We start from the raw sequence: 27,403 nt of genomic DNA on the forward strand, positions 1-27,403 counted from the left end.
TAGAGGGAGAGAGGAAGGTCTGCGTGCAGAACAGGTGTCAGAAGAAGCACCACAGGAGCCTTTAATGAAGGTTCCACAACGCCTCGAAGAAGCACACAGGCAATCTATTCCAAGTGAGAGGAATTGAGAGCAGTTTTCCAAGCTCTTTTTGATCTTGGCACAGGTTAATATCTCCCGGGTCACAATCCTGCAACACAATCCACCATTTTATCAGCTTGGCCAGTGGCCATTACCCACAATACTTTGTGGCTTCTACCCCTGGAACCTGGCCTCTTACCTCATGCTGGGGGTTGGGCACCTACATAAGACAAGACACTGCAGCCCTCTCTCCTGTCTGTTCTGCTGTTTCCTCTCAGAACCTTTCCCTAAGCATTGCTCCAACTTAGCTGTTACCACAGACTAATTTGCTTCTAGCTAATGTCCAGTGGGGCTTGCCCACCTCTTCCAACTATGTGACAATCTAAAGGTCAGCAAAGCCTGGAGATCCTCCACCTTTCTCTGGCCACTGGGTTGTGCTCTGCCCACCTTGTTTGCCCAGGTGAGCAGGAAGCAGAAGAATGGCCCGGAGCAGGCTCCGCCAGGCAATGGTGTCCCTTTGTATCTGCCACTCTCTTGCATGTGCCCACACCCAGTTGGGCTTGTCCTGGCAACGCTGCCTTCTGTCTGGGCTCTGCTTGCTCCCTTCCTCTGATCTAATCCCTTCTGTAATGGAAAGATCCTAATGGCCGTTGATCTGCTCCAGCCTCCTAGTGGGTTGCAAACTTACGCAGCCACCAGGATTATGGGGAGGTATGGAATAAAACCTGAGAATTGCTTTTTGTAAGTTCTGCGGGATTCCAGTTCTTTCGGCCTGAGGGGCCATGCTTTGCGAATCTATAGTTCCCAAATGTGAGATGCTTAGGAAATGTGGTAAGACATTTATTTTATATATATTAGTTACTTGTCTTTGTCACTGTGATAAAATACCCCCAACTTAAGAGAGAAAGGGTTTACTTGGGCTCACAGTTTGAGGCTACAGTCCATTATGGTAGGGAAGTTCTAGAAGCAGAAGCCTAAGAGTGCTGATCATTTTGCATCTGCATACCCTTCTTGTTCAGCTGGGTTTCTTTATTCAATCTAGGACCCAAGCCTAGGGAATGTGCTGCCCATTCTTAGGTGGGTCTTCCCACCTCAACTGAGTATAATTAAGATAGCCCCTTCCAGGTATGTCCATACAAAGGCTCATTTCCTAAGTAAGATCCTATCCAGCTGACATCAATATTAACTACCACAGAAATGTATATTCCTGGGGCTCACCTCAGACCTACTGAATCAAAATCGCTGGAGGACACTGTCCTTCCTGCCTGCTTTTCCTTGCCCTGGCCAGTATGGACTGTTTAGCTCTTCCACCTTTCCTATTCTTCTGGCTGTGAATGCTCCTATTTGCTTGATCTAAACCTCATCTCTGGCTTCTTTCCCAGCTTGCTCTGTGTGCATTCACACCTTATTGCTGAGTGGGAACTTTCTGTCAGTTTTGATTCTCTCTCAAACATTTTCTTTGACTCAGGATGGCAAGATGCCCAGTAAAATGCAAACTTCAGAAGGAACAACAAATATTTTGGGGGGAGGGTTGTTAAGGCTTGAAATAGGGTCTCTTTGTGGACCCAGGTTGGCGTTGGACTCAAGAAGCTTCCCCCTTAGTCTCCTGAGTACTGGGATTATAGGTGTGTGCTACCCTGCTGTTTCAAATAAGTTTTTAGTGAATGTCTCCTGCAGTATTTGTGACATACTTAATTAAAATATTGTTACTTGGGGTTGGGGGTCTGGTTAAGTGTAATCTGCACAGGCATGAGGACCTGAGTTGATGCCATCAAAGTTTGGGCATCAGGTGTGGCACACACCTTTAATCCCAGCACTCAAGAGGCAGAGGCAGGTGGATCTATGAGTTTGAGGCCAGCCTGGTCTACATAGCAAGTTCCAGGACAGCCAAAGCCACACAGAGGGACAACTGTCTCCATCAGAATGAAGCTGGGCATGGTGAATCATACTTGTAATCCCAGAACTGAGGGTGGAGACAGGAGGATCCCAGGGTTTGTTGGCCAGCTAGTCTAGCTGAATCTTCGAGCTCCAGATAAAAAAAAAAAAAATGAGATGCCCTGATTCAGAAAATAGATGTTGAGTGATTGAGGAAGATATTTAAGGTTGACCTTTTGGACTCCACATGCACGCGCACACTAATGTACTTATACTCTGTATACACACGCGCACACACGAACAAGTACCTATATATAAATATTATTTCTTTGGGGTGGAACATTGCGTCAAGTGTTCTGTATCTTCTCCTAACCAGTCCAGCTGTCCCTTGGCATGCCGCCATTTTGGTTAGGACAGTTTTGACAGAACCTTCAAGGGTTTGTTTGCCCTTGGTCTCTCTTATTCTCAACCCCATCCTTTATCTCTTTAGGTCACCTGCCTGTCACCTGCTGTCCACTCACTGGTGTGTCTTGCCGTCTCACTTGATCAGTTTCTCTAGACTTGCACCTCTGGTCTCTTCTCAGATCCAAGTTGCCTTTGTTCCTGGGTACATCCCCTGTCCCATGTGGCCAAGCCATGACTTGACACACCAACATCAAGGCTCAGTATATTGAAGCCATTGGAGATTTCTACTCCCAGCTGGGGCTTAGATCAAGGCCTAATACATTCAAGCCCCCAGAGCTTTCCACCCCAGGGACAACAGCTCAGTGCATTTACTCATTAATTTCCCCCTGTTATCCATGAGTTACCAGAATGGGCCAAAGTTCATTGTCAGAGTCGAAATTATATATAGATATCATTGATGAGGCTGCCTTGAGGTGCATGCTTGACAAAAGGACTTAGGAATATAACCTTAGGTAGCAACGGGAAAGAAGAGCTCTTTAATTAATTTATTCAATTAATTTATGTCAATACAATTATAATTCTGCTACCAAAGAGAGAGAGGGAAGCTTCTTTTAAAATGTATTTTTAGTGATATTTTAATTCATTCTTTGACAATTTCATACATGTATAACATGTTTCTTGATCATATCCACCCTTCACTCTCCCTACATCTCCCCTAATGGGTCCTCCTTCCATGAAAAGGAATCTTCTACAAAGCTATCTACTAAGACAGCTTGCAATTAGAAATTTGGGGGGGGGGCAGGTCACAAGAACATATGTAAACCACTTGGGTTTTGGGGGGCGAAGCATGAAGCTGTCCATGGGAGTGGTTTGGTTAGTTTACAATTCTAGGATTTTAGAAGGACAGGGCATTTGAGCCTGCTATGGGTGTTGGTTCAGAGGCAAACGTGGGTTCAAAGCAGCCCACCACCACATCTCCACTGCTCAGTGGTAGCAGCAGTAAAAACAGTCCACTGGGACCTCAGGGCGTCACACAGAGCAGTCAGTGAACACGACAATAGTGTGTGCAAAAGAATCCAGCTGTGGTCTAATGCGCAGCCTAGGAGAGATGTGAATTCCAAGCCTGGAGAGGGGGCAAGGATCCTGGCTGGAAGCAGTTAGAGGTTAACTCAAGAGAAGGTGTCATGTGAAGTTGGATCTGAGTGAGTGAAAAATGCAGAGTTCTAGAGAATAGAGACGAGTCCTTCCTGTCCTCCAGAGGCCTGTCTACAGTCCGTCAGGAGAGGCAGGGGGCTGACAGCTTTGTTGTTTTCCTTCACTTGTACTCCTACTGGGAGGTTTTGTGTTGGGGTATGTATGTGGGGTGCATGCGTGTGTGTGTGTGTGTGTGTGTGTGTGTGTGTGTGTGTATGTGTGTGTATGTATGTGTATGTGGATGCATGCATGCATCCAGCTGGAGGTGGCTGTCCTTATGAACTTGATTTTAATGTTCTTAAAGGTTTTTTGTTGTTGTTGTTGTTGTTTTGTTTGGTCTGGTTGGTTTTGGTTTTTTTGAGACAAGGTTTCTCTGTGTAACAGCCCTAACTGTTCTGGAAACCAGGCTGGTCTTGAACTCACAGAGATCTGCCTGCCTGGGATTAAAGGCATGCGATACCACGCCCAGTTATGTTCTCAAGTTTTAACACGTTCCTAAGTCCTTTGGGGATGGAGCAGTGGTATGGTTAATATAGGAGAAGAAGCCGGAGAGTTTGTTGAAATACAAATTGTTGTCTGTTTCCATCCTTGGAAATTGAGGTTCTGAAGATTGGGGGTGGGCCCAGCAATCTGCCATTTTAAAGAGCTTGCCAGGCAATCCAATGACAGGGGAGCTTTGACAATATTTGAACGTAGCTGCAGAAGATAGCTCCCCATGCTACACCCCTGCTTTAAAGAACCCTATGTTGCTGAGAAGATGGTAGTCAAATGATCCTGGATGGGGCCAGCTCTTCAGGCTTCTTCATGGTTTCTCAGACCCAAATCCTAGGGAGAAAAACACAATGGGAGACCCTGTCTTACCAAGGAAATGTGACCACATTATTGCCTCCTAAGAAACTGCTGAGCCGGGCGGTGGCGGCGGCGGCGGCGCACGCCTTTAATCCCAGCACTCGGGAGGCAGAGGCAGGTGGATCTCTGTGAGTTCGAGGCCAGCCTGGACTACAGAATGAGTTCCAGGAAAGGCGCAAAGCTACCAGAGAAACCCTGTCTCAAAAAAAGAAAGAAAGAGAGAGAGAGAGAGAGAGAGAGAGAGAGAGAGAGAGAGAGAGAAAAGAAAAGAAAAGAAAAGAAAAGAAAAGAAAAGAAAAGAAAAGAAAAGAAAAGAAAAGAAAAGAAAAGAAAAGAAAAGAAAAGAAAAGAAAATGCTGGGGTTGGAGAAATGGCTTAGCAGTGCAGTTCAGAGCATTTTCCCTCTCTTGTACAGGACGTGGGTTGGGTTCTCAGCACCCACATGGCAGCTCACAGCCATCTGTAACTCCACTTCCAGGCTATCTTATGTCCCCTTCTGGCTTCCACAGGCACCAGGCATGCACATGGTGCACACACACACATACATGCAGGCAGCATACTCATCCACATAAAGAATAAAAATAAGTCTTACCAAGAAAATAACGCGGTGCAAGGTTAGTGGGAAGAGGTCAATGTCCTATGTCCTTAGCAGCAATGGTTCTCACTCCTGATCAGCTCTGAACATTACGATGTTCCCTATACGGTTCATGGTTTACCTCTTAAGTCCAGGTAGAGGCTGATATGCCCCCTGGTTGCTCTTTCTCCCTCCCACTGGGTTTCTCCTTCCTCGTCTTAGAAGGCTCCTTTATGTGCTTTCATTACTGTGTCTACTTTGATGTCATGTCAGTTTCTCTAAGCAGCTCAGATACTCCCTTCTGTGTATGACTACCATCCTGGACAGAGGATGTTCTTGAGATACTCCCACTGTCGTGTTCTGTGAACCTGGGCTTTGGAGACGAGCTCTAACTTCATACACTCTCTTTCATTGGAAACTCAAAGGGTTGAGAGTGTGGAAGGATGGATTGACACATGCCTGTGACACATTCATGCTTTCCAGGACAGAGTACTTTTGGGTGGGTGAAGCCAACCCCAACTTGGAGTATGTGGGAGGATAGAGTAGGATACAGGAAACAAATACTAACTTGATGCCTTACTGTGCCTTTTTCATAAGGTCAGGAAGAATTTTGCCACCCTACCATCTTATTTGTGGATGGATGCTGGCGAGCTTACTCATGTCACATACCATATTCCTTAGGGGCAGTGTCCTCTTTTAATGTGCTATGGTGATTGTTCCCTAAAGTCAGAGAGTTAATTGTCACCAAATTTGAAAGGTGTCCAATGACAAGTTGACAGATAAAAGCACTAGAAAAACAGCCGTGCTGGCTGGCTGCTGACAGGGAGAACTTTTGTAGCCACAGGATGAAAATTCAAGCTATGATGATCTAATCAGAGCCGACATCCAGGCATACCGCTGGACTAGTCCAGAAGTCTGGATTGAATATGGATTGCTCTGCGCTCCTCCCTGTTACTGCCCAACCCCTCCCTATACGTGCAGCTGATGCCTTCAGACATAAACTAGTGACATCAAGCCATATGGAGGAGCAAGACATTGAAGGAGGCGGCACTGGGTCCATTGATGAATCATTCTACTTTACAGAGCAGTGTTGAAAATCACAGGGCTCTGAGCGCCATACCTCATCAAAATCTCACTTAACCATAAATGTGATATTTAGGAGTCTTAAATTTTTTTTTCTCTCCCCCTCTCTTCATTTGAGGTTTCCTTCTTGTGGTGATGAAAAGTACCCACATGTCGTCATGTTTAAATAAAACAAGGGAAGTCACACAGCAACCAGGAGACTAGATCGTTTTCACACTGGTGGAAAATGCATAAAAAGCACAGTCAGATATTAGAGCAAATTATGCGCTAAAACACCCCATATGTTTAGCCTATAATATTTGTCGCTTTGTGGCAGCTATGAAATACGGAGTAACTCTGCATGTATGTGTGTGTCCCGTTGAAGAAAGAAATGTACCAGTGAATTTATTCTCAGTAGACTATTCTTTAATTCAAATTATGCTTTGGGACTGGAGTGGAGCTCATGTGTTTAGCATGTGAGAAGCTCTTGAGTTCAATCCCCAGGACCACACTCAAAACAAAATGATGCTTTGGGGCTGGAGAGATGACATCCGGATTCTGAGATTTGTGTAGTTAGGTGATTGCGTCACCATGAGATCACGGAGTGTGCTTACACAAGCCTGGACGGTACAGGTCAGCCAGGAAATGCAACAAAACTGGACATAGCTGAATACAGCTCTAGTCCCAGGAGTCCCAGCCCTGGGGAGGCTGAGGTAGGAGGTTCTCCAGTTCCATGGCAGCCTGGTTAACCCTAGATGATGAGACACTTTCTCAAAAAGAAAAAAAAGTCAGGAAAACACACACACACACACACACACACACACACACACACACACAATGTATCATGACATACTGTTTTATAACCAATGTTTTGATGGAGTTAACGGCACTTGCAGAAGGCCTGGGTTCATTTCCCAGAATCCATGTGGTGGTTCACAGGACTCTGTAACTCCAGTTCCAGGGGATCTGATGCCCTCTTCTGATCTCTTGTGGGCACCAGGCATGCATGTGGTACACATATTTACATTCAGGCAAACACAGCCATATACATAAAATAAAAAGAAACGAATCTTAAAAAATAATTCTTTGGAAAAAAATCATGGATGTGTCCTCACAGTTAAAGTTACTGCTTTAACTGGAGTAAGACTCCTGGGTCAGTGGCCCTGCCCCTTGCCTGCCATGCACAGGGTGCAGCAAAGCTGTTCCCCACCCCCAACCCCATGGCCTCCTTACTTGATTGCTTCTGGTGTAGCTGCGGCCAGAGAAAGTCTCATCCTGGAGGGGGGGGGGTGTGGCTGGCCACTAGGAATTTGATCGCGCTCTATTGAATATATGGACAACAAAAAAATGCACCTTTTCTTTCTTTTTTAGAGGTGGGAAGGTCAAGGGAGGGGGGGAGGTCAAGGGGGTGGGGTGAGAAGACTGGGAGGTGAGTGCGACTGGGATGCATGATGTGAGATTCCCAAATTAAAAAAAAAATTCCTGAGTCAGATCTCTGTGACTTCATTTTATAAATGTTCTAAGAAGTGTCTTTCTCCCATAAGTGCTGGTAGTCTATATTGATCGAGTGAGTGTGGCTGTGTGTGTATAAGCAGATGCCTCTGTAAGAATACAAGTAGAGCTCCATCAATGAGATGATTTTGCTGTATCATTTACTGGCTACTGCAGCACAGACAGAAAGCATCCAGAGTTTCTCAGGCTAGCATCACCCACATGGTAAGGCACAAACACAGGCTTTGCAGTGTAATAGAATTCTTAGGACATTTTTGTAATGAGAGGAAGAGTCACCTCAAAAGCATTTTGGCCAAGGGCTTGTAGGAGCCATCCTGCTTGGAGATGAGTTATGCATTTTAATCAGTAGCTTGTTCCAAATTTGTTTCCTTTCTGCACTGCTGACAACTGGGTGTCAGTAGCATGGAACACAGGACATATTTACAGAAAAAAAGTAAACTCGGTTCATAGGAAAAGAGAAGAAATGATTCATCTTTGGAAGTTGAAAGGTGTATGGTAATCTTCCAGTTGCTGACAAGTATAAATATAATCTGCCAGTGGTCACTGTCATAAGAGCAGCAGATGGCAGTTGACTTCAAGGGGTCAACCCACCAGGAGGCAACTCCCTGATGAGTGAATCTCAGCTAGGCAAGACCACAGACTCCAGAATGTCTTTTGCTTCTGCTGTGTCTTTACATGTTTGCTGCTGCCAACTTTCTTTGGTATCTGAATGGGTGTGGGGAGATCCCCACTGCCTGTAATGTAGTGTGTTTATCTCATGAAAACTTCCCATTCTACTGGGCATTTTTACTTGTGGATTATTATGAAGATAATTTCTTCCTAAGCTGTATTGTCTAATTGATAATAATATTAGTTTTTACAGAGTTTTGATGAATAAAAATAAATACAAGGAAATGTTACACAGCTAGAGTCTATGTGTTTCACCTAAGGAGCTGCATAGATCACAGCTCAAGTTAATGATTAAGCAAGACAGTTCAGAGCTGGAGAGACGGCTCAGAGGCTAAGAGCACTGGCTGTTCTTCTAGAAGTCCTGAGTTCAATTCCCAGCAACCACATGGTGGCTCACAACCATCTGTAATGAGATCTGGTGCCCTCTTCTGGTGTGCAGGCAGAACACTGTATACATAGTAAATAAATAAATCTTTACAAAATAAAGAAAGACAGCTGAGTCCCAGGAGCCAGGCTGGCTCAAATTCCTTTAATCTTAATACTGAAAGTTACAGTCCTGGGTTTTAGTGTGCATAGTTGGCTGAAACAGAGCCTTAAATAACTTCAGGTTAGATCAGATGTTTAGATAATAGCTTTGAGATTAAGAAAAAAAAATCCCAGAAAACAATCTGAAGTTGACAAGGACACATCGCTGAGGTAAAAAATACAAAGCAGCACAATTGTTACTAGTGGATGTACTTTCTTGCTAAGGTCTGTTGATAACAAAGGTGATGAGTAAGTCCTTGTCCTCATTCCTGCCCACAATCTCTTGATATAAAAAAACTATTGATGAATGGGTGTGCACCGTAATTGTTCGAAGTAGAGCTGACTGATTCTTTTTCATATATAAAAGTTTAAGTTTAGCTGGGTGGTGGTGGCGCATGCCTTTAATCCCAGCACTTAAGAGGCAGAACTAGGCAGATCTCTGTGAGTTTGAGGCCAGCCTGGTCTAGAGATCGAGATCCAGGACAGGCACCAAAGCTACACAGAGAAACCCTGTCTTTAAAAAAAAAAAAACCTCAAAGTTTAAGTTTGTCATTTCTGTAAGATTCCTTGTCATTTCTGTAAGATTCCTTATAAGATTCCCTTTCAAGATAAGTAATAAAGTAATTTGCCCTTTCTTTGTACCCGCAAAGCACAGCCTGCCAGTAAAAGACCCGACTGAGAAGAATATCTTGCTTACCTACACCATTAATCTATAACAAATTGCTTGGGTATGAATGTATGTGGGTTCTTGGGATAATTTGTTTTTCACCTGTAATACATAAAATGTTTAATCATGTAAGAGATGAAAAACATGTTTTTACCTGTATTCATTATAATCTTTCACCTGAAAAATAGAACATAACCACATTGTAATTCCTATATTGCTTGAAAAGCTTTGTTGGGGTATATAAGCTGTAGAAAAAAGTATACAGTAGGAAAGAATACAGAAGAATAGAGAATAAAGAAGGAAACCATCAAGAGAGAGTGAGTATCTAAAAAGTCTAGTATGCACCTACTCTGTGGATTCCCTTTGAGCCCAGAGCTGCGGGAGGCTGGCCCCCTAGGCAGCAAAAATAATCCTTTTAAAATATGATGTCTGTTTATTTTTATTTAGTTAGTTTGTTATTGTTGAGACAAAGTCTCATGTGCCCCAGGGTGACTTTGACACACTGAGTAGCCAAGGATGACCTTACATTCCGGATCCTCCTGCCTCTACCTCCCAAATGCTATATTACAGGGGTATGTCACCACACCCAGGTTTATGTAGTGCCAAGGACCAAACCCAGGACTTCACAGATGTTAAGACAAGCAACCCACTCACTACCTGAGCTACAAATCCAGCCCTGAAGGTGATTTGCATGTGGTGTTCATGTGCATTTGATATTTGTATGGGCACATGCTTGCCATGGCGCATGTGTTGTGGACAGATAACATCCTTGGGCATCTATCCTCTTCATCCCCTTTGTTATAGACAGGCTCTCCTCTTGTTCGCCCTTGTGTAAGATAGTCTAGCTGGCCCGTGAGCTTCCATAACGCCCTTTCTGCCTCCCATCTTGACTCAGGTATGATAGGATACATGTGATGGTTTTTACAGGAGTTGTGGAGAGCTGAAGCCTGGGACTCAGGATTGCACAGCGTGTGCTGTATCCACTGAGCCATGTTCTCAGCCCCTGGGGGTGGTTTTTTAAAGGAAACATTGGGGCAGGTGTTTGGAAAGGCTCCTGTTACATAAAGCAACAGCAGGAGCCATGAGGTCTGTGTAGAGTAATACCATCTGTGCACATTCCAACAAACTCGGAAGGAAATGTTCCGAGACCGCTTTACGCTCGAGTCTGGTACCACAGGCCTGTAACCCCAGCTGCTTGGGAGACTGAGGCAGGAGGATCATAAAGGCCGTCTGTCTGGGCTGCAGAGTGAGTTCAAGGCCTGTCTGTGCAACAGAGACTGTCAAAAGGTAAGGGGAAAAATAGTCATTATAGCTCAGTGGTAGAGAGCTGCTTCTTTTTTTTTTTTTTTTTTTTTTTTTTGCAAATGCAAGGCCCTCAGTTCAATCCCCAGACTAAAAATAAAATAAAACTCAAAAGGAAGAATAACTGTAGGGTTGAAGCTTTAGCAGAAATGGGAGACCTTCCAACTGGTTACCCCTCCTCCCAAACAAGTGGACACTGGGCAGAAGGCTAATAATTCACAGGGGCACTTTAACAAACATCTTGGGAGAATTGCATGAAATTCTGTAAATCAAGGAGCAATTGTGGCTATCTGCCTCTGTAAGGAATCTTCCCAGCTACAATAATCTTTGAAATCAAATTTAGAAAGGTTAGGTGGTTTTAAAACATAGCGAAATCTAGTCCATCAAGATGCTCTTCCCCCCACAAGGGTACTATTTTGGCAGGAGCCAAATGCTTATTTTGTCTGTAACTTTAATTATGATGTGATTATTAGGTGGTCATTATAATTGTAACTGTAAATTTAAATCTAGTTTTCTTTGAAAAATTATACTTATTTGTGCATATGTGTGTATATATTTATGTGTATTTGTGTGTGTGTGTGTGGGGGGTGTATATATGACACAGCACATGGGCAGGGGTCAAATGGCAACTTGTAGTTTTCTCCTACACCGTGAGTTCCTGGGGTTGACTTCAGCTCCACAGGCTTGGTAGCAAGTGTCTTTATCCATTGATCCTTTTCACCAGCCCCAGTCCTGGTTTTATCATGAAAATAACACACGTAGATATGGAGATACTCACAAATTGTATATTGGGGTGTATGTGTTAGTGTTTCATAGTGGAAAAATTAGGACCCCCAAACCAGATTCCCATCCCTTTGATGGGAGGCCTGTGACTGTCTGGAGGAAGGGTTGGGATGCCAACTAGTCCAGGGATTTTTGTTATGGAAACAGCATCCGTATCAACCCAGGGAGGACAGCATCACCACATCAATGGACATTAGCAGAGCAACTGAGGCAACCAAATACAATAGGAAATTGAAGTGCTCCCCATGAATAGTACTAACAATAGCTAAATCTCAGAGTGAGCTCTGTGTGCCAAGAAGTGCCTCGTGCCTTCTCTCAGACTGTCCTACACATCCACAACAGCCACACAAGGTCTGTGTCATGGTGGGGATGCCCACAGGGTTGGTTTCACAGTACCCATGACACCTTCTGGAAGTAGGGGGCTGCCCTTTTGGACAATTTAGGAAGCCGCTTAGGTTTCCTTGCAAGTCGAAGGGATTTGGGTTCCATGAAGAGCCTGGTCCTGTGCCCTGCTTTGTAAAACTATAAAAATAGAACCAGAGAAGAAAGGTCAAAATTGAGTTTCCATATGTAATGACGTTATCACTGACCCTTACCAGTCCCCAGAGATGTGCTCTGAGCTGTTTTCCCAGCAAGTGGAAAAAAAAATCTAGCTGCCCTACAGGCTTGCCTCCTGGGTTCTGCCTCAGGCTAGGTACCTTCCTCACGCTAGAAGATTAACACCTTCCAGCAGGCAATTTGTCCTGATTATATGAAGGGAACAGAGACTGATGGCCTGTCACTCTGGTGCTAAATGGTCTTGGCATGGTCAGTTTTGTGGGTGTGTGGCCTGTAAGTGGTTCAAGAGATCCTCCTTGGATGAATACTGTTTAAAAATTCTTCATGGAGAGGGGGCGAGGGTAGAGTGGTGGTGGGGGCAGTGCCGAGGCGGGGGGGGGGGGGGAGGAGATGGCGGCACGGTGGCGCACACCTTTAATCCCAGCGCTCGGGGAGGCAGAGGCAGGCAGATCTCTGAGTTCGAGACCAGCCTAGTCTATAGAGCAAGTTCCAGGACAGCCAGGGATACAAGTAATTTTTTTTTTTTTTTGGTTTTTCGAGACAGGGTTTCTCTGTGTAGTTTTGGTGCCTGTCCTGGATCTCACTATGTAGACCAGGCTGGCTTTGAACTCACAGAGATCCATCTGGCTCTGCTTCCCAAATGTTGGGATTAAAGGCATGCACTACCACCGCCCAGCTAAAATTCATCAGGTTTTTTTTTTTGTTTTGTTTTTGTTTTTGTTTTTAAACAAGGGCCCTGTATTATAAATTTGCACTAAGCCCTGTGAACTACGTTGTTGGTCTTAGGTCTAGGCCAGGATGGAGTAGTCCATATGGGGCAGCTTGGAGCACTTGCCTGAGCTGGTGGCCATGTCTACCTTGAAAATCAAGTCTAGACGTAAACTCAGCCTCAACCCGGACTTTGAATGGTTGTATTACAAAGTTCCTTGGCAAGGTGGGCCGAGAAGGCAGCTGAAGCCCAGGGGAGGTTTGGGGGTTGGGGGGGGGAGAACCCATCCTCTCTTTGTTCCGGACCCCCGAGATTGGCCACTCCACATGCCAGCACATAGAATTGCACCACCCACCTCTTTCATTCCAAACTTAGTCCAAACTTAGACTAAGTTTTGCTAACAGATGCAAAACTTGTTAGTGTTCTATGGGCACTGGGACGATCAGCATGTTACATTTGGTTTTTATTATTATTGTTTTTAAATCATACTTAAAAAAATTTATTTATGTATATGGGTGTTTTGTCTGCATATATGTCTGTATATGCCTGGCCAGAAGGTGTCTGAGCCCCCAGAACTGGAGTTACAAATGGTTGTGAGCCATCATATGGGTCCTGGGAATTGAACCCAGGTCCTCTAGAAGAATAGTCAGTGCTCTTAACCATGGAGCCATCTCTCCAGCCCCTTTTTAAAAATAATTTTTTGGTTTTTTTTTTTTTTTTTTGGCAAGACAGGGTTTCTCTATGTAACCCTGGCTGTCCTGAAACTCTCTGTAGACCAGGGTGGCCTCGAACTCAGAGATCCATCTGCCTTTCCCCCCACCCCAAGTGCTGGGATTGAAGATGTGTGCCACCACCACCCAGTTTTTATTATTTAAAAAATTATTTATTTATTTTTGAGATAGGGTCTCACTATATAGTCTTGGCTGGTCTGGGGCTTACTATGTAGACCAGGCTGGATGTGAACTCAGAGATCTGCTTGTCTCTGCCTCCTACATGCTGGGTGTGTGCCACTATATCTGCTTTTATTTAAAAATAGAAAGCCACAAGTCACCGTCATTTCGTAGTGCCGGGCTCTAGTCACAGTAGCTCAGGTTTACTGCTGACAGTCCTGGTGTACAGTCCACACGAAGACATGTCAGTCACCGAGTTATCCCCTCTTGCTGTTTGAACCACGAACTGGTATCTTTTTCTCTAGTAATGATACATTTCATTTCTGGAAGTTCTGTTTGATTCTCAGTTCTTCTATAAAAATACTGCCTTGCTCTTATATTTTAAACTTATATCTCTAGAAATACTAGTTTATGCGTATGTACCTGAATGTATACGTACATACCATGTGCATGCAGGTCCCTTCAAAGATCAGAAAGGGGCACACTGGAAGGTGCTTATGAGCATCCAATGTGGATGCTGAGAACCAAAACTAGATCGCCTGGAACAAGTGTCTTAACTACTGGGCCATTTTCCCACCCCACTCCTTAGTTAAAAAAAAATTGATATGCTCATGTGCTGTGTGATGACATTTTTGCCAACATGGAACCAAATATAGGATGGTGCTTCCACAAGGGTAATAATAGAGTTGAAGGTTTTTATCATGTAGTGATGTCATAACTGTCCTAATGTCGTGTGTGTGTGTGTGTGTGTGTGTGTGTGTGTGTGTGTGTATGTGTGTGTGTAGTGTATATGTGTGTATTAGTTGCTTTTCCATTGCTGTGATAAGATGTTATGGATTGTACTGGCAACTGTACTGACTAGTTTTTTGTTAACGTGACATGAGTAATCGGAGAGAAGGGGCCCTCAATTAATAAAGAGCCTCCATAAGATGGGCTGCAGACAAGCCTGGAGGGCATTTTCTTAATTGGTGATTGATGGGGGAAGACCCAGTCCATTGTGGGTGGGGCCATCCCTAGGCTGGTGGTCCTGGGTTCTATAAGAAATCAGACTGAACAAGCCATGAGGAGCAAGCCAGTAAGCAGCACCCCTCCATGACCTCTGCATCAGTTCCTGCCTCCAGGTTCCTGCCTTGCTTGAGTTCCTGCCCTGATGGCTTCTGATGATGAACTGTGATAGGGAACTGAGTGAAATAACCCTTCCTCTCCAAATTGCCTTGGTCATGGCGTTTCATACCAGCAATAGGAACCCAAACTAAGACAGCAACTTACGGAAGGAAAGGCGTATTTGTGCTTATGGTTCCTGAGACCTAAGAGTCCATTTTCGTCAGAGTTGGAAAGTGTGGCAGCAGACAGGCTCAGTGGCTGGAGCAACAAGCTGAGAGCTCACGTCTTACAGTGTAAGCAGGAAGCAGAGAGTGAACTGGGAATGGTGTGAGGCTTTAAAACCTCAAAGCCTATGCTCGGTAGCATACTTCCTCCAGCAAGGCCGTATCTCCCAAACCTCCCAAACTGCACCATCCACTTGGGACAAAGTGTGCAAACATCTGAGCCTACGGCAGACATTCAAACCATCACAGCGTGTGTACACTTAAGTGTGGCTGCATGTGCATGCAGAGGCCCCAGGCCAACTTTGGGTGTCTTCCTCACTTGTGCTCTATTTTTGAGACAGGGTCTCTCATCAGACCTAGTGCTCATCAGTTCTGATAGGCTACCAGGCCAATGAGCTCCAGAGGCCATTCTGCCTCTGCCCTCTTCCTCCAGCACTGGGGTCACAGATGCTCGCCACCACACCCAGCTTTTTACGTGGGTGTTTGCGGATCCAAACTCAGGGCCTCGGGCTTGCCCAGCAGACACTTAGCAACGCGTCCATCTCTCCAGCCCTCAGCGCCGATGTCTTGGTGCAACACATCACTCATGTGTTCTGAGTGCTACTGGTGCAAACACACTTATGATACCAGCAGTGGTGTATGCAAGTAGAGCATGTGCAACACTCAGTAATAAACATGCAATGTCACTAGTTTACACACCGTGCTATTTCATATTTTGGAGTGTATTTCTTTTTATTTATAAACAAAACATTCATTATAAAACAGTATGCCATGATATGTTATGAGGAGCCTCATGCATTGTGGCCCCTTGCCTCCCTCACCCCCCCCTCCTCTCTCTCTCTTTTTCTTTTGGAAAGAGTGTCTCATTATATAGTGTTTCCCAGGCTGGCATGGAACTTGGGTCCTCCTACCTCCGCCTCCCCAGGGCTGGGACTAGAGCGGTACTCCACGATGTCCAGCTTTGTTGCATTTCTTGGTTGGCCCGTACCGTCCAGGCTTGTGTGAGCACACTCTGTGATCTCACAGCAACACAATCACCCCGCTGCAGAAATCTCAGCACCTGGTTGTCATCAGGTAACAAGGCTGTGGGATCCCTCTTCAGCGCTGCATCAGGTAGAACGTCGTGGGTCGAGTTGTGACATCTGACTCTCACTTTCCGGGATTGTTTGGTTTTGCTTAATGAAAAGATTGGCTGCAAATCTTAACTCTGAAGTTAATTTTTAAAATCGCAGATGATTAATCAGGTGAGTTCTTCTGCCCAGGGGAAGGCTAGAGCTGTCATTGTGTTGTTAGTCATGGCCTACTTTTCTAGGTTTTTATTTGATTTTTATAGACGATTTATTTGCAGCTGGGTTCAGCTCATGGCTGGACTTGGTGGCCATTTTCTATTTGGAGGTTATTCTTCTACCATGGATTAATCTTCCACTGTGGGTAATGAAACCATAACTGAGCCAATTCCCTCTTCTCTGAATCTTGGTTTCTTTCTCTGTACGAAGAGGGTGATAACAGGAAGGGATAGGGTTCCTTTATTCTGGACTAGGGTGCCTGTCTGGCCTAATGCAAATGCTGGAATGATGTCAGTTTTCTTTTCTCCTCTTTCTTACTCCTCCACCCTCTCTCTTCAGGGTCCCATGCAGCCCAGGCATGTCTTGAAATCACTATGTAGCCAAGGATGACCTTGAACTTCTGAGTCCCCTGCCTGTGCTTCCTGAGTGCTGGGATTATAGGTGTGTGCCATCACTTTGGCTTATATGATGCTGGGGATTCAACCGTGCGGATAAGCTGCCATTGGATCAGCAGCCCCAGCTCTCAACCTTCTGGAGAACACTTGGCTTTGAATGAATCTTTTTCACTTCCCCTTACAGTCCCAAACCAGAAGCAGTCTGATACGGCCAACTACAAATCATTGCTAACCCCTTGCTTTTTCCACAGTGGTCCTCTGAGTGGCTGATTCATCTTCATCCTTGTTTCCCTAGATACCACCTCTGATACAGACCAGGCACATCCTTTTCTCTGCCTATGCAGAATCACCAGTCTTAATGGCTCTATTATCCCCTTTGGGCCTCTAACAAGATCATCACTCCATCTTTCAGAGCTCAATTAATGTTCCAAAAGCCTCGCTGAAGGATTCTGACTAGGTTTAATCCACCTTAATCTTTCCTTTGTGCATTTAAAAGCCTCTATGAGGTGAACCATAGAGGTAGCTTCCCTGAAAATGATAGGTTTTGTTCATGATGTGACTTTGGGCGTAGTTCTACCTAGACTATTTACCTAAAGGGACACAGTACATTGTTGGTGCACTCAGGTCTTGATTCCCTCATCCAAAATGTGTGGGATCTGAGTGTCTTGGATTCTGCATTTTTTTTTTGAGTATTTGTATGTATGTAGTTGAGATGCTTTAAGGATGGTACCCAAGTCTAAAGATGAGACCCAGTTTTGTTCCAGACAAACCACCAACTACAAGTAGTCTGCAGGTAACTCCAGACAATGCTTCAATGCACCCGTCATTTGGGGTCAGGTATGGAATTTTCCACTTGAGCGGCCATGTTGGTTTTGAGTCTCAGGTTTTTGAGTCAAGTGTTCTCTGGAGTTGGGATGGAATGGGGACTGGAAGAAAAGTCGCATGCTTTGGGACTCCTAGATTTAATAGGTCATCTCTGTTGGGAAGTCATCTCAAACGAGAGGCACCTAGGGCTGTGTTGACACAGTTTATGGAATGAACAGGCCGAGACGCGCTATTCATAGTGTCAGACCTGGAAGCCCAGGAGAACACAGACACTGAGCATGGCCCCTCTTGTTTGTCTTCCCCCAAAGAGATGAACTCCCAGGAGAGGAATTCAGTCCGTCTCTATGCCTTGAGATTACTGCCTGGTCCCAAGGGCTCACCTCTGGGCTTTGCCTCAACCCTTTACTCAGAATGACACGTTTTTCATTTGTGCAGTGTTTAGGGTCAACAAAGTGCTGTGAGGCAAGAAAAAATGGGTGCTTGCATTCCAATTTTATTACTACAGGATCTGAGAAGTTGAGCTGGAGAGCAGGGTTTGAACGTATGGAGTTTTAATGTGCAATGTCACCCCAGGCTTTGTCCTTATAGAGATACTAACATGAAGATGACCATGTGGACCTTGTGGATTCTTACTAGGTTCCTCTGAGGTGAAGTTCACATAGCATACAATTATTTCTAAAAAGAACTCATCAGCACTTAGTACATTTGCAGTGATGATCACCACCACCATTTTCCAAGTGTCCTCCTCTCGGGGGGGCGTTAGGTGCAGAATATAAGGGAGAATGTATACGAGGCATGCCGCTCTGGCCTCGCCCCAGACCAATGGCCTGTATTTTCAGATTTAATCCAGATGTCTCTCAGAGGTCAGCTAATGTAGAACCTAAAATTATGTAATTACCTAAAATTAGCACCATTTGAAAGGTTGAGGGGACATGACATAATTCATATCCCAATCTGGTTTTCTTCCAAAATGGCATACTCTCTTCCAGGGAAACTCCCCGAGCAACCAGACACATCTCCCAGTAATCAACTACATTATCGAAGAGCCCCCTCTTGGTTGGAAGGAGTTTTGTCTTCCCAGCCAGACTGTGACATGCATAGCCCAGGAGCTATCACAATGCTCTCATTGTCTCGGGTACAAGGCAAAACAGGTGCTGGGCACATACCTACCTGTTGGGTGGAATAGAACAAAGACTGTCACCATTAGGTGACCAGGGTTTTCATTTCTTTTAAACTGTGGGTTTGGAGAGTGACAAGATAAGATGGAGCTGGACAGGGCCAGTCTAGACTCGGGTCCTATGCCAGGCAGGGTTGCCTGGGGGATAAGACCAAAGACACTCTGGCTCCCATACCTGTCTATGCATCAGATGGAGGGCGAGAGCAAGGGCCAGGCTCAGCTAAGAATAAAACAGTCTTTCAGTAAAGGTTCTGGCCCCCCAATAAACCTGGGAGCAGGCAGGCTCCTGAGAAGTTGTGACAGTCCCTTTGGCTTCTGAGGGCACCAGGGATAGAAGCAAGGTTGGCCACAATCCAGGGCTGCTGCAGCTGAAGGCCTGGTGAGGAGTGTGACTGGGACTTTGGATGAAGATCCATCCATCCGCTCAGGGTCCTAGAAACTGGCAGTGTTGGGAACCTCCTTTCAGGGGCGTCTCATGGCTCTCCACAGCATCATCCCAAGGATGCCAACCACCAGGCCACCTACTGCTGCCACTGGTACTGCCCAGTACAGCACCTTGGAGGATGCTTCAGCCATCTGGTCTGGCAGGAGCTGACTATTCCGAAGGGTGTAGAAGAAAGGGGTTTCCTGGGGAAGGAGGCAGGAGGATCAGAGGCTAACGGACGCCATCCACCCATCCATCTGCCCCAATCCCATCTCTAAGAGAGTGCAACGACCTCCTTGCTGTGTGTCCCTGTAAATCTCCTTCACGCTGTACCCGAACTTACCCTATGAGGATGGGTCTCCCAAGTGATCAACACCCAGCTATGACCTCTTTGGTTTCCCACCAGCCTTTCCTTTCAAAGGTGAGTTTGGAAGGTGGGGAGTTGGTACACTACTGTTGGAAGAGTCTTGGGGTGCTGGCTGACGGGGGGTCTTTCCCCATCCCAGGAGTGCCTAGGGCTCAGGAAAAGTCAAGGCAACAGGAGACCTGGTCTCGTAGTGGATTCAGGCCCCCGTGGGAAGTGGATGGGAGGGCAGGCATCTGAGGTTCGTAAACAAACTTCAACAAGCACTGCTCTAGGGGCCTGGGTTAAGCACCTCTCACTGTCCAGGAAGATATGCAGAAGCAACCACATTAAAACGGAGAGGGTGCACACAGAAGAGGGAGCCCACCACAGGGGGATGTTTGCAGGCAGGGCCAGTAGACTAAGAGAAGATGGAGAGAAGCCCAGGGGATAAGGGAGCAATGGGGGGGAGAAGGAGGCGGACATGTGCACAGGCAAAGTCCACAGCAAACAGAAGTAAACCACACACACACACTACTGGGACGCCTCTGGGAAGTGGGTCCATTTGCCTAGAGTCTGAGGTGTGTAATAGCGGGAGGCAGGTGACCCCTCTGGGCAGCGGTGACCAGATAAGGATTCCAACATCCTTGACAAGACCGGGGTTACTTTCCAGGACATTTCGAGAAGCAAGTGAAGGATGATGGAGGAGAGGAGAGCTGGAGGGACAGGTGAGAGCAGACAGTGTCTTCACGGTCCCCTCCCTTTCCTGAGCTCCGAGTGTAGGGCTGGGCACTACAAGATGCTCAAGTCCTTCTGAAGTAGAGTAGTTTGGGGCATCTAGCCAGCACTGTCTAGCGTGACTCCTCTCTGCCAATACGTTGTTGGCTCCTGCTTTCCCTTCTGACCGCTATGCCATAGGGGAAGTTGTGATCCAGCGAGTGAGTGGCAGTTTGTTTAAGTCCCGCCGCCCCCACACGCAGTCAACATAGGGCAGGTGGGGTACTCATTGCTCACTCACAGGCGAAGGACACTTGAGTTTGCTTCGGCTGTATGTGAAGTTGTTGGAGGTTGTCTTGCGTCCCACTGGTTCCAGCTGGAAAGAAAAAAAAAGATCCCTTGATGGTGTGGAAAGCTGGGATCCGGCTTACATGGGATATTCTTTTGGAAGGGTGGGTTCAAACCCGCAACTTGTTAAGATCTGCACAGCACAGCGGTTCTGGTCAGAGCCGACTTTTGACGCACAGGGAGAAAAGTCTGTCTGAATAGGGCAGGACTCCTGAGTTGATGCCTCTAGACTTAGCCAGAAGGACCCCAGGGCCCCAGGAAAGAACGATGCGTCCGTTGTGAATCTTTTAAAGATCTGGGATCAGAATGCCCACTGCCTCTCCACTCGTGGGTGGCAGTGACTGCAGACACTGTATCTTCAATTTTATCAAATGGTGATCATATTTACCAACTTGTCCCAGTGTGTGCGGCTAGTCAGTTTCAGGAGAACTTTGAAAGCATATTGGTTACCATGGCACCCTTACTACGCTTGGCTTGCCAACCTTAAACTGGAATCTTACTGGAACTGTTTTATGGGTTGTCACACAGATGAAAACATTGACTTGAAATATTCCAGGGAGCAGCTGTGGTTCGGTGGGGTGCTGTTTTAAAAGCTTCCGTATCAGACTCTGGGAGAAGTAGCAGGAATATGACATCCCCCCACCCTAGCAACTTTAGGTAGTCGTCTGTCCTGGGCCTGTGTCCCCAGGGGAGGAGAAGATCAGGCACTTTGAACTGGTCTGGTCTTGACCTACTGTGTGATTTGCTTCAGGTCTGTTCTTGGCCACCAAGCCCTGACAAACAGGAAGTCAAGACTCTCTCCATGATGGTGACAGACCTGGGGCCTGATCTCACTGTCTGCTGTCTGAATGCCTTCCACACCCATTTCTTAGGAACTCCGAGGAAGAGGAATGGCTGTAGGCTTGGAAGAGATGAGCCATGAGCCCTGGCCGGAGCCCTGGCTCAGCGGACGGTGACCATGCAGGGCCAGCCGGTTGCCTTCTCCAAGGCAGCAGGGATGGCTGGTGTTAACTGTGGTGGAATGTCTAGGACATTTATTTTAGGGCTTCCATGGAAGTGATGACGTGGAAGCATCCGTGGACTGGGATGGGTTGTGGATGTCGATCTATTTCCACTTTCCCAGAGTCAAGGGAACACAATTGTACTCCAGCAAACAGAAGCGCTAGGGACAGAAGGAAGGTTAAAGGTCAAGCTGGCTGACTCCCAGGGCTGCTCTGAGACCTTACTGGCACAGAGGATGGCAGTGACCCTGCGGGTTCAGTGAGCCTCTATCAATTTCCTTTTCCTGTTGCTTCCCACCAGAGTGCATCTACTCCATCCTTGAGCCTCCATCACCTGGGCTGCTGTTCTTTATTGTTATTGATTGAATGATTTTTTTCGAGATAGGTTTTCTCTGTGTAGTTTTGGTGCCTGTCCTGGATCTCGCTCTGTAGACCAGGCTGGCCTCGAACTCACAGAGATCTGCCTGGCTCTGCCTCCTGAGTGCTGGGATTAAAGGCGTGTGCCACCGCCGCCTGGCTATTGTTATTTATGTAGGCTATTGTTTTTGCAGTCAGCTATATTATATTCACAGAAAGTCCCTTCTTAACCTGCCCCTTGGTAGTTGGCCCTATGATCCCCGCTACCTACTCCTCCCTTGGGGCATCTCAGTTAATTCTGTGGATTTGAATACTTAACGTTGGTTGCACTAATGTCACTTTTCTGTCGTGGTTGTCAAATCTCACCTGGACTTTCCCATTTGGGCTCTTGCATGTGGCAGACCCCAATACCTCTGTGTCAACGTCTAGGAGGCAGCTCCCCCTTCCCATGTCCGAAACAGAACGCCATTTCAAGTAGATGGATGTCTCTTTTGCTATTTGACATTCTGCTTCATGTCTTAGACCCCAAACCCAGAAAGCCCTCCCTAGTCACCTCCCTCAGCCAGTTTTAAATATACCCCAGGATGATCACAGCTCTCCTCCATGGCTGTCACCCTGGACCCAGCCACATTGCACGCATGCTATCTTTCCGCTTCTATCTTTGATCCCAGCCCATGCCTGCACAGTGACTAGAGGGCAAACTGGAACACATCAGCCCCTTGTTTAAAACAAGGATGTGGCCCTTGCCTGTCTTTCTGGGCCTGGATCCTGACCGCTGGAGCATCACACACTGGCCTGTATGTGCCTCAGAAGCTTCATGCTCATTCCTGACTCCACGCCACATGGCTCCTATTTCTTCTCCCTGGAACACTGTGGCCCAGACCTCTGCCTGCCTGGCAACCTCATGACATTCAGGTCACAGGCCATCAGTGTCACCCCCACCCTATGTCCTCACCTCCCTGCTTTACTTCTTGTAAAGCTCAATGCAGTTGGTTGTACAGGATGTTGTGTTGGCCTGTCTAACTTGAATATCTTTTGTCTTTTCCTGGCTACACTATTCACACTCCATGAGAGCAGGGATATTCTTTACTCTGTTATGTTTTTGGCACCTGGAACAGTACCTATCACGTAGTAGTGTCGGATAGTGGTTGATGAATGGAAATCTAAGGGTCTTGAATGGAAATACTAAGAAGGAGAAAAGGCCTGGTACAGCCCCAGGAAGTGGAGTTGTTTTTCTGGCACAGGCGCTGTGGGGTACCAATGATGTAGCCAATCTCAGGGCTTGGCAAGGCGCAGTGGAGCTGGTGGCCACTGGCCCAGGGAGGTAAAAGAGAGGTCCCTGGGGTAGCTTCCCCTTGAGTGTTTAGACTCCTTAGCATGGTGGCCAGAGAAAGGGATTGGACCAAGTTTCCAAAAGCCTTGTATGCTATGCCAAAGGGTCCTAACCTGCTTCCTTCCCATCTGTCAGAGTGGCACATGACTTTAATCCTAGCAGTTAGACAGATCTGTCGGTTCTAGACCAGCTTGGTTATATGGCCAGTCAGGGATATGGAGTGGGACCCTGTCTCAAAAGGAAGAAAGAAAAGAGCACCAAGTCTGAGACCTACTCCAGACAAATTATCAATTATCTATCGATGGATGTCTCTGTGTGTGCATATGAGAACAGTTGCCCTCCAAGACCAGAAGGGCATCGGATCCCCTGGTGTTACAGGCAATTCTAAACTCCCTGTGCTGGGTAGGTTTTTGTCAACTTGACATATGCTGTAGTCTGAGAAGAGGGAACTATAATTGATAAAATACCATACCATAAGATTGGATTGTAGGTAAGCCTATGTATGGCACATTTTCTTAATGAGTGATTGATGTGGGGACGACCTTGCCCATTGTGGGCAGTGCCCCTGGATGATAGAAAAAAGCAGGCTGAGCAAGCCAGTGAGCAGTGTTCCTCCAGGTTCCTGCTTGAGTTCATGCCCTGGCTTCCTTCACGGATGGACTGAGCTGTGCTGTGGAACTGTAAGCTGAAATAGACCCCAAGTTTCTCTTAGGTTTCTATTGCTGCTGTAAAACATCATCCCCTGACACTGTCCAGCATAGTTGGGAACTGAACTTGGGTTCTCTGCAAGGGCAGTATGCACTCTTAAGCTATACGACAAGACATCTCCAGCCCCATTGCTATATTTTAAAAGTACTATTTCTGGAAGCTAACAAAGAGGGAAACAAATACATTGCAAATAAACAGCTGATCATTTGGGTAAAGAGAACGTGACCAGTACTCAGAAGGGCTCCTCCTGCACCTCCCCCAATCCTGTTCACTCAAAGAGCGATCACCAGGAAAGACTTTTAACGCCTTACAGTCAGCTGCTTGCCTTTGAGGTAGGTGTGTGTGTGTGTGTGTGTGTGTGTGTGTGTGTGTGTGTGTGTGTATACTGTTGAAGTTTGCTTACTCTGGGTGTGTGAAAATACTCTAGCTTACAGATGTACAATAGTTTGGTGATAGACACTTGGTTATGTGTGTAGTGCTGCTGTGAAAACTATAGTATGTATCTTTTTAGTGGACACTTGTATGCTCTTCTCTCCAGGATAGAATTGTTGGGTCTCAGGAAACACACAGGCTCAGCATTGGTAGATACACAAGAACTTGTCCAAGTGGCTGTAAACACTCAACTACATTGAAAAGTCACCAGGGGATGGTCTTGGGAGATGGCTCCAGAGGACCGTCATATAGAGCAGGGGCTGAGAACTGTTGTATAGCGGCTGTGAGTCTAGAGACCGGGATGCTGAGGAGCTGGGATTACAATTGGCATAGGGTTCGTAGATAAGGGTCTCTTGTGTAGCCGTGGTGGGATAGGGTCTCTGGAGGAGGAAGTATGGATTATTAAGCCAGGAGAGGCAAGAGATGTCGTGACATAAAGTGCATTCGGTGCCCTGGGAACATCAGCTGAAGTGCAGACACTATGTCGTAAGACTAATTATGAGACATGAATTCACCAGCTGTCTATGTGCTTATCAGGCTGGGAGTGGGAGGGAGAGAGGTTGGCGTTATGGCTGGGCCACCAGAGGAAGACATGGACTCTTGTTTCGGCTGAGGCCCTAACCGGCTGTGTGAGCCTAGGCAAACCGGCTCATGTCTCCAGATCTCAGTTACAGAGTGTTCCGCCTGGATGGCCCCTCAGCTCTGTCCCAGCTCTGACAGCCCATTTATCTGCTGTGACTCTAGGGGTGCCAGGAAGACTGGAGAGTTGGCAGACTGCTAGAGCCGTACGTATGTCTGAGACGGTTTGGGATGAAAACATGGGACTCTGTAATTATTCCCCCAAATTATACAGGACAAGGGACACTGGGTAGTTTAGCCTTTTTTTTTTTTTAATTTGGGGTCTGGCTGGGGAACCAAGGCCATCTTGTGTTACCAGTGTTTTTCATCCCCCTCCTCCTGCCTTCATGGAACAGAAGCCCCTAGAAAAGGTGCAAAGCGTGTTAATCCTCACAGCAGAGACCAAAGGACGTGGTCCTGCTTGAGCAACCATCTGGCTATTGAACCTCAGGAGACCCTGAAGAGTCCCAGCTGTAAGCAGATGTGGCTTGATAGAAAAGCTGGGAAGGGAAGAGCAGGAACTTGGCTTTCCCCTCAGATCTTTGGGGGGGGGGGCGTAAGACAGGAAACAGATTCCCATTCCATGTTCAAAGGAAAAATGTCGTGGGACTTCATCACTGAAGGACAGTTGTCCTTCAATAACAAAGTCACCAAAAGAAACAACTAGGAATTATGGTCTATAAACTTTGATTTAAAAAAAAAAAAAACTTGTGCAAATGCCCAGGTTGAGAGTGCAGGCCCTTGGGAGATGGAGACAGAGACATTGAGAGTTCAAGGCCAAGCACAGCAAACCTAGTGAGACATCCTCTTTAAAATAAAAGATGACTCCTGAGAATAATAGCTCAGTGGCAGAGAGCTATAGATACGTGATGCCCTCAGTTCAGTACCCAGTTAGAAAGCAATGAGACACCCACATCAAAGCCAGATACAGCTATAATTCTGGCATTTGGGAGGCAAGAATCAAGCCAGTCTGGGCTACAAGAACCAAGAAAATCAAGAGAAACTGAGGGAAGCAGGTGGAGGGAAACTCAGAGATTTTGGATGGCAATTTAGACTCTTGTGCTGAAAAGGGTATGATGGGAAGTTCTGGAACTGGGCAGACAGATGACGTCAGTGGGAGGAAAACCCCAAAACAGCAGGAATGGAGGAAAGCTGAGTCTGCAGTTAAATAGGCTTACATGGGACTTTGGTTGCTAGAGAGGAGGAGGAGGTGATGTAGCTAGGGAGAAAGTCAATATTGTGAGCCAGCTGAGGAAGGCACCGGGCAACGTGGAGTTGCTGACAGGTGTGGGAATATTTGCCCAGCGGTGGTTGGCACAGCCACCCTAGGCTTGAAACCGCAGTAAAGAGCATGGGTGTAGATGGTTCGGTCACCATGGGAAACATGCCGGGGGGCGGGGGGGGTTTGGGTTGCCATGGAGCCTAGATCAAAGGCCGGGAAAGCGTTCCATTTGCTGAGTCAGATGATGTAGGCATCAGGGGTGATGTATGGGGCACAAGGACACCTGTCCCTGGGGGCCCAGGACTGCATATTCATTTCATAAGGTTCTCTCCCTCTCCAGTGGAAAGGACTGGACTAGGTCTCCACCGGGGAGAGCAGGCTGTGTGGATGTTGCCTTTATGGTGTCTCTAGAAAAAGACTAGGTACTGAAGGGTAATGGGGCTGACATTTGTCTAAACTGATGACTGTGCTGACTATCATGCAACTTTCACAGATGTTGATACAGGTGAACAGAGAGACCATTTGCTCAAGGATGTACAGCTGGTACTCTCATCCAGTCTCTGACTGCAAAGCTAGTCTCTTAACAATGCCTAGGAAATGTCACAAGTGTGCAAATGTGTTTATGAATACATACACACACACACACACATCCTTTAAAAAGGTATGTGTGCATGGTGTGTCTATGTAAGTAAAGGTGCTTACTGGCAAGCCTCCTGACCTGAGTTCAAGGCCCAGAAACCACATGGTGGAAGAGAACTGACTCCTATAAGTTACTCTGACCCACACATAGATGCTGTGGTATGTGCACACACACACAGTAAGTAAAACATTTTTCTTTTTCAGTGAGATAGCTCAGGAACTAAAAAGAAGCACTTGGCATCCAAGTCTGATGAGCTGAACTTGATCTCTGGAACCCACTGCTGTGGAGTAATCCTTTTGTACACTGTGAAGATGTGTTGCTCTCATTGTTAATAAAGAGCTGACTGGCCTATAGCTGGGCAGGGGAGCCAGACTAAGAGGATGCTGGGAAGAAGGGTGGAGGCAGGGAGACAAGCAAGATAAACATGCAGTGTTGAAAGAAGGTACCACCATGTGGCAGAGGGTAGATAAGAAATACTGGTTAATAACTTGTAAGAGCTAGTTCGTATAAAGCCTAAGCTATCGGCTGAGCATTTATAATTAATAATAAATCTCTGTGCAGTTACTTGGGAGTGGGCTGGTGGGACAGAGCTGACTG

General features: G+C 46.4%; 1 protein-coding gene across 1 annotated transcript in view; it reads right to left on the reverse strand.

The window, feature by feature from the left end:
- Positions 1-15,726: 15,726 nt before the first annotated feature.
- Plb1 (phospholipase B1) overlaps positions 15,727-27,403 on the reverse strand; it is a 120,897-nt gene continuing 109,220 nt past the window's right edge. Inside the window, exons 57-58 of the mRNA XM_028873942.2 lie at positions 20,449-20,523; positions 15,727-19,290 (exon numbers count right to left, since the gene is read on the reverse strand). Coding sequence (XP_028729775.2) covers positions 19,126-19,290; positions 20,449-20,523 — 240 coding nt within the window. The 3' untranslated portion in view covers positions 15,727-19,125. The remainder of the gene's footprint in view (positions 19,291-20,448; positions 20,524-27,403) is intronic.

This window comes from Peromyscus leucopus, chromosome 22 (assembly GCF_004664715.2).
Source record: "Peromyscus leucopus breed LL Stock chromosome 22, UCI_PerLeu_2.1, whole genome shotgun sequence".
NCBI classification, from domain to species: domain Eukaryota; kingdom Metazoa; phylum Chordata; class Mammalia; order Rodentia; family Cricetidae; genus Peromyscus; species Peromyscus leucopus.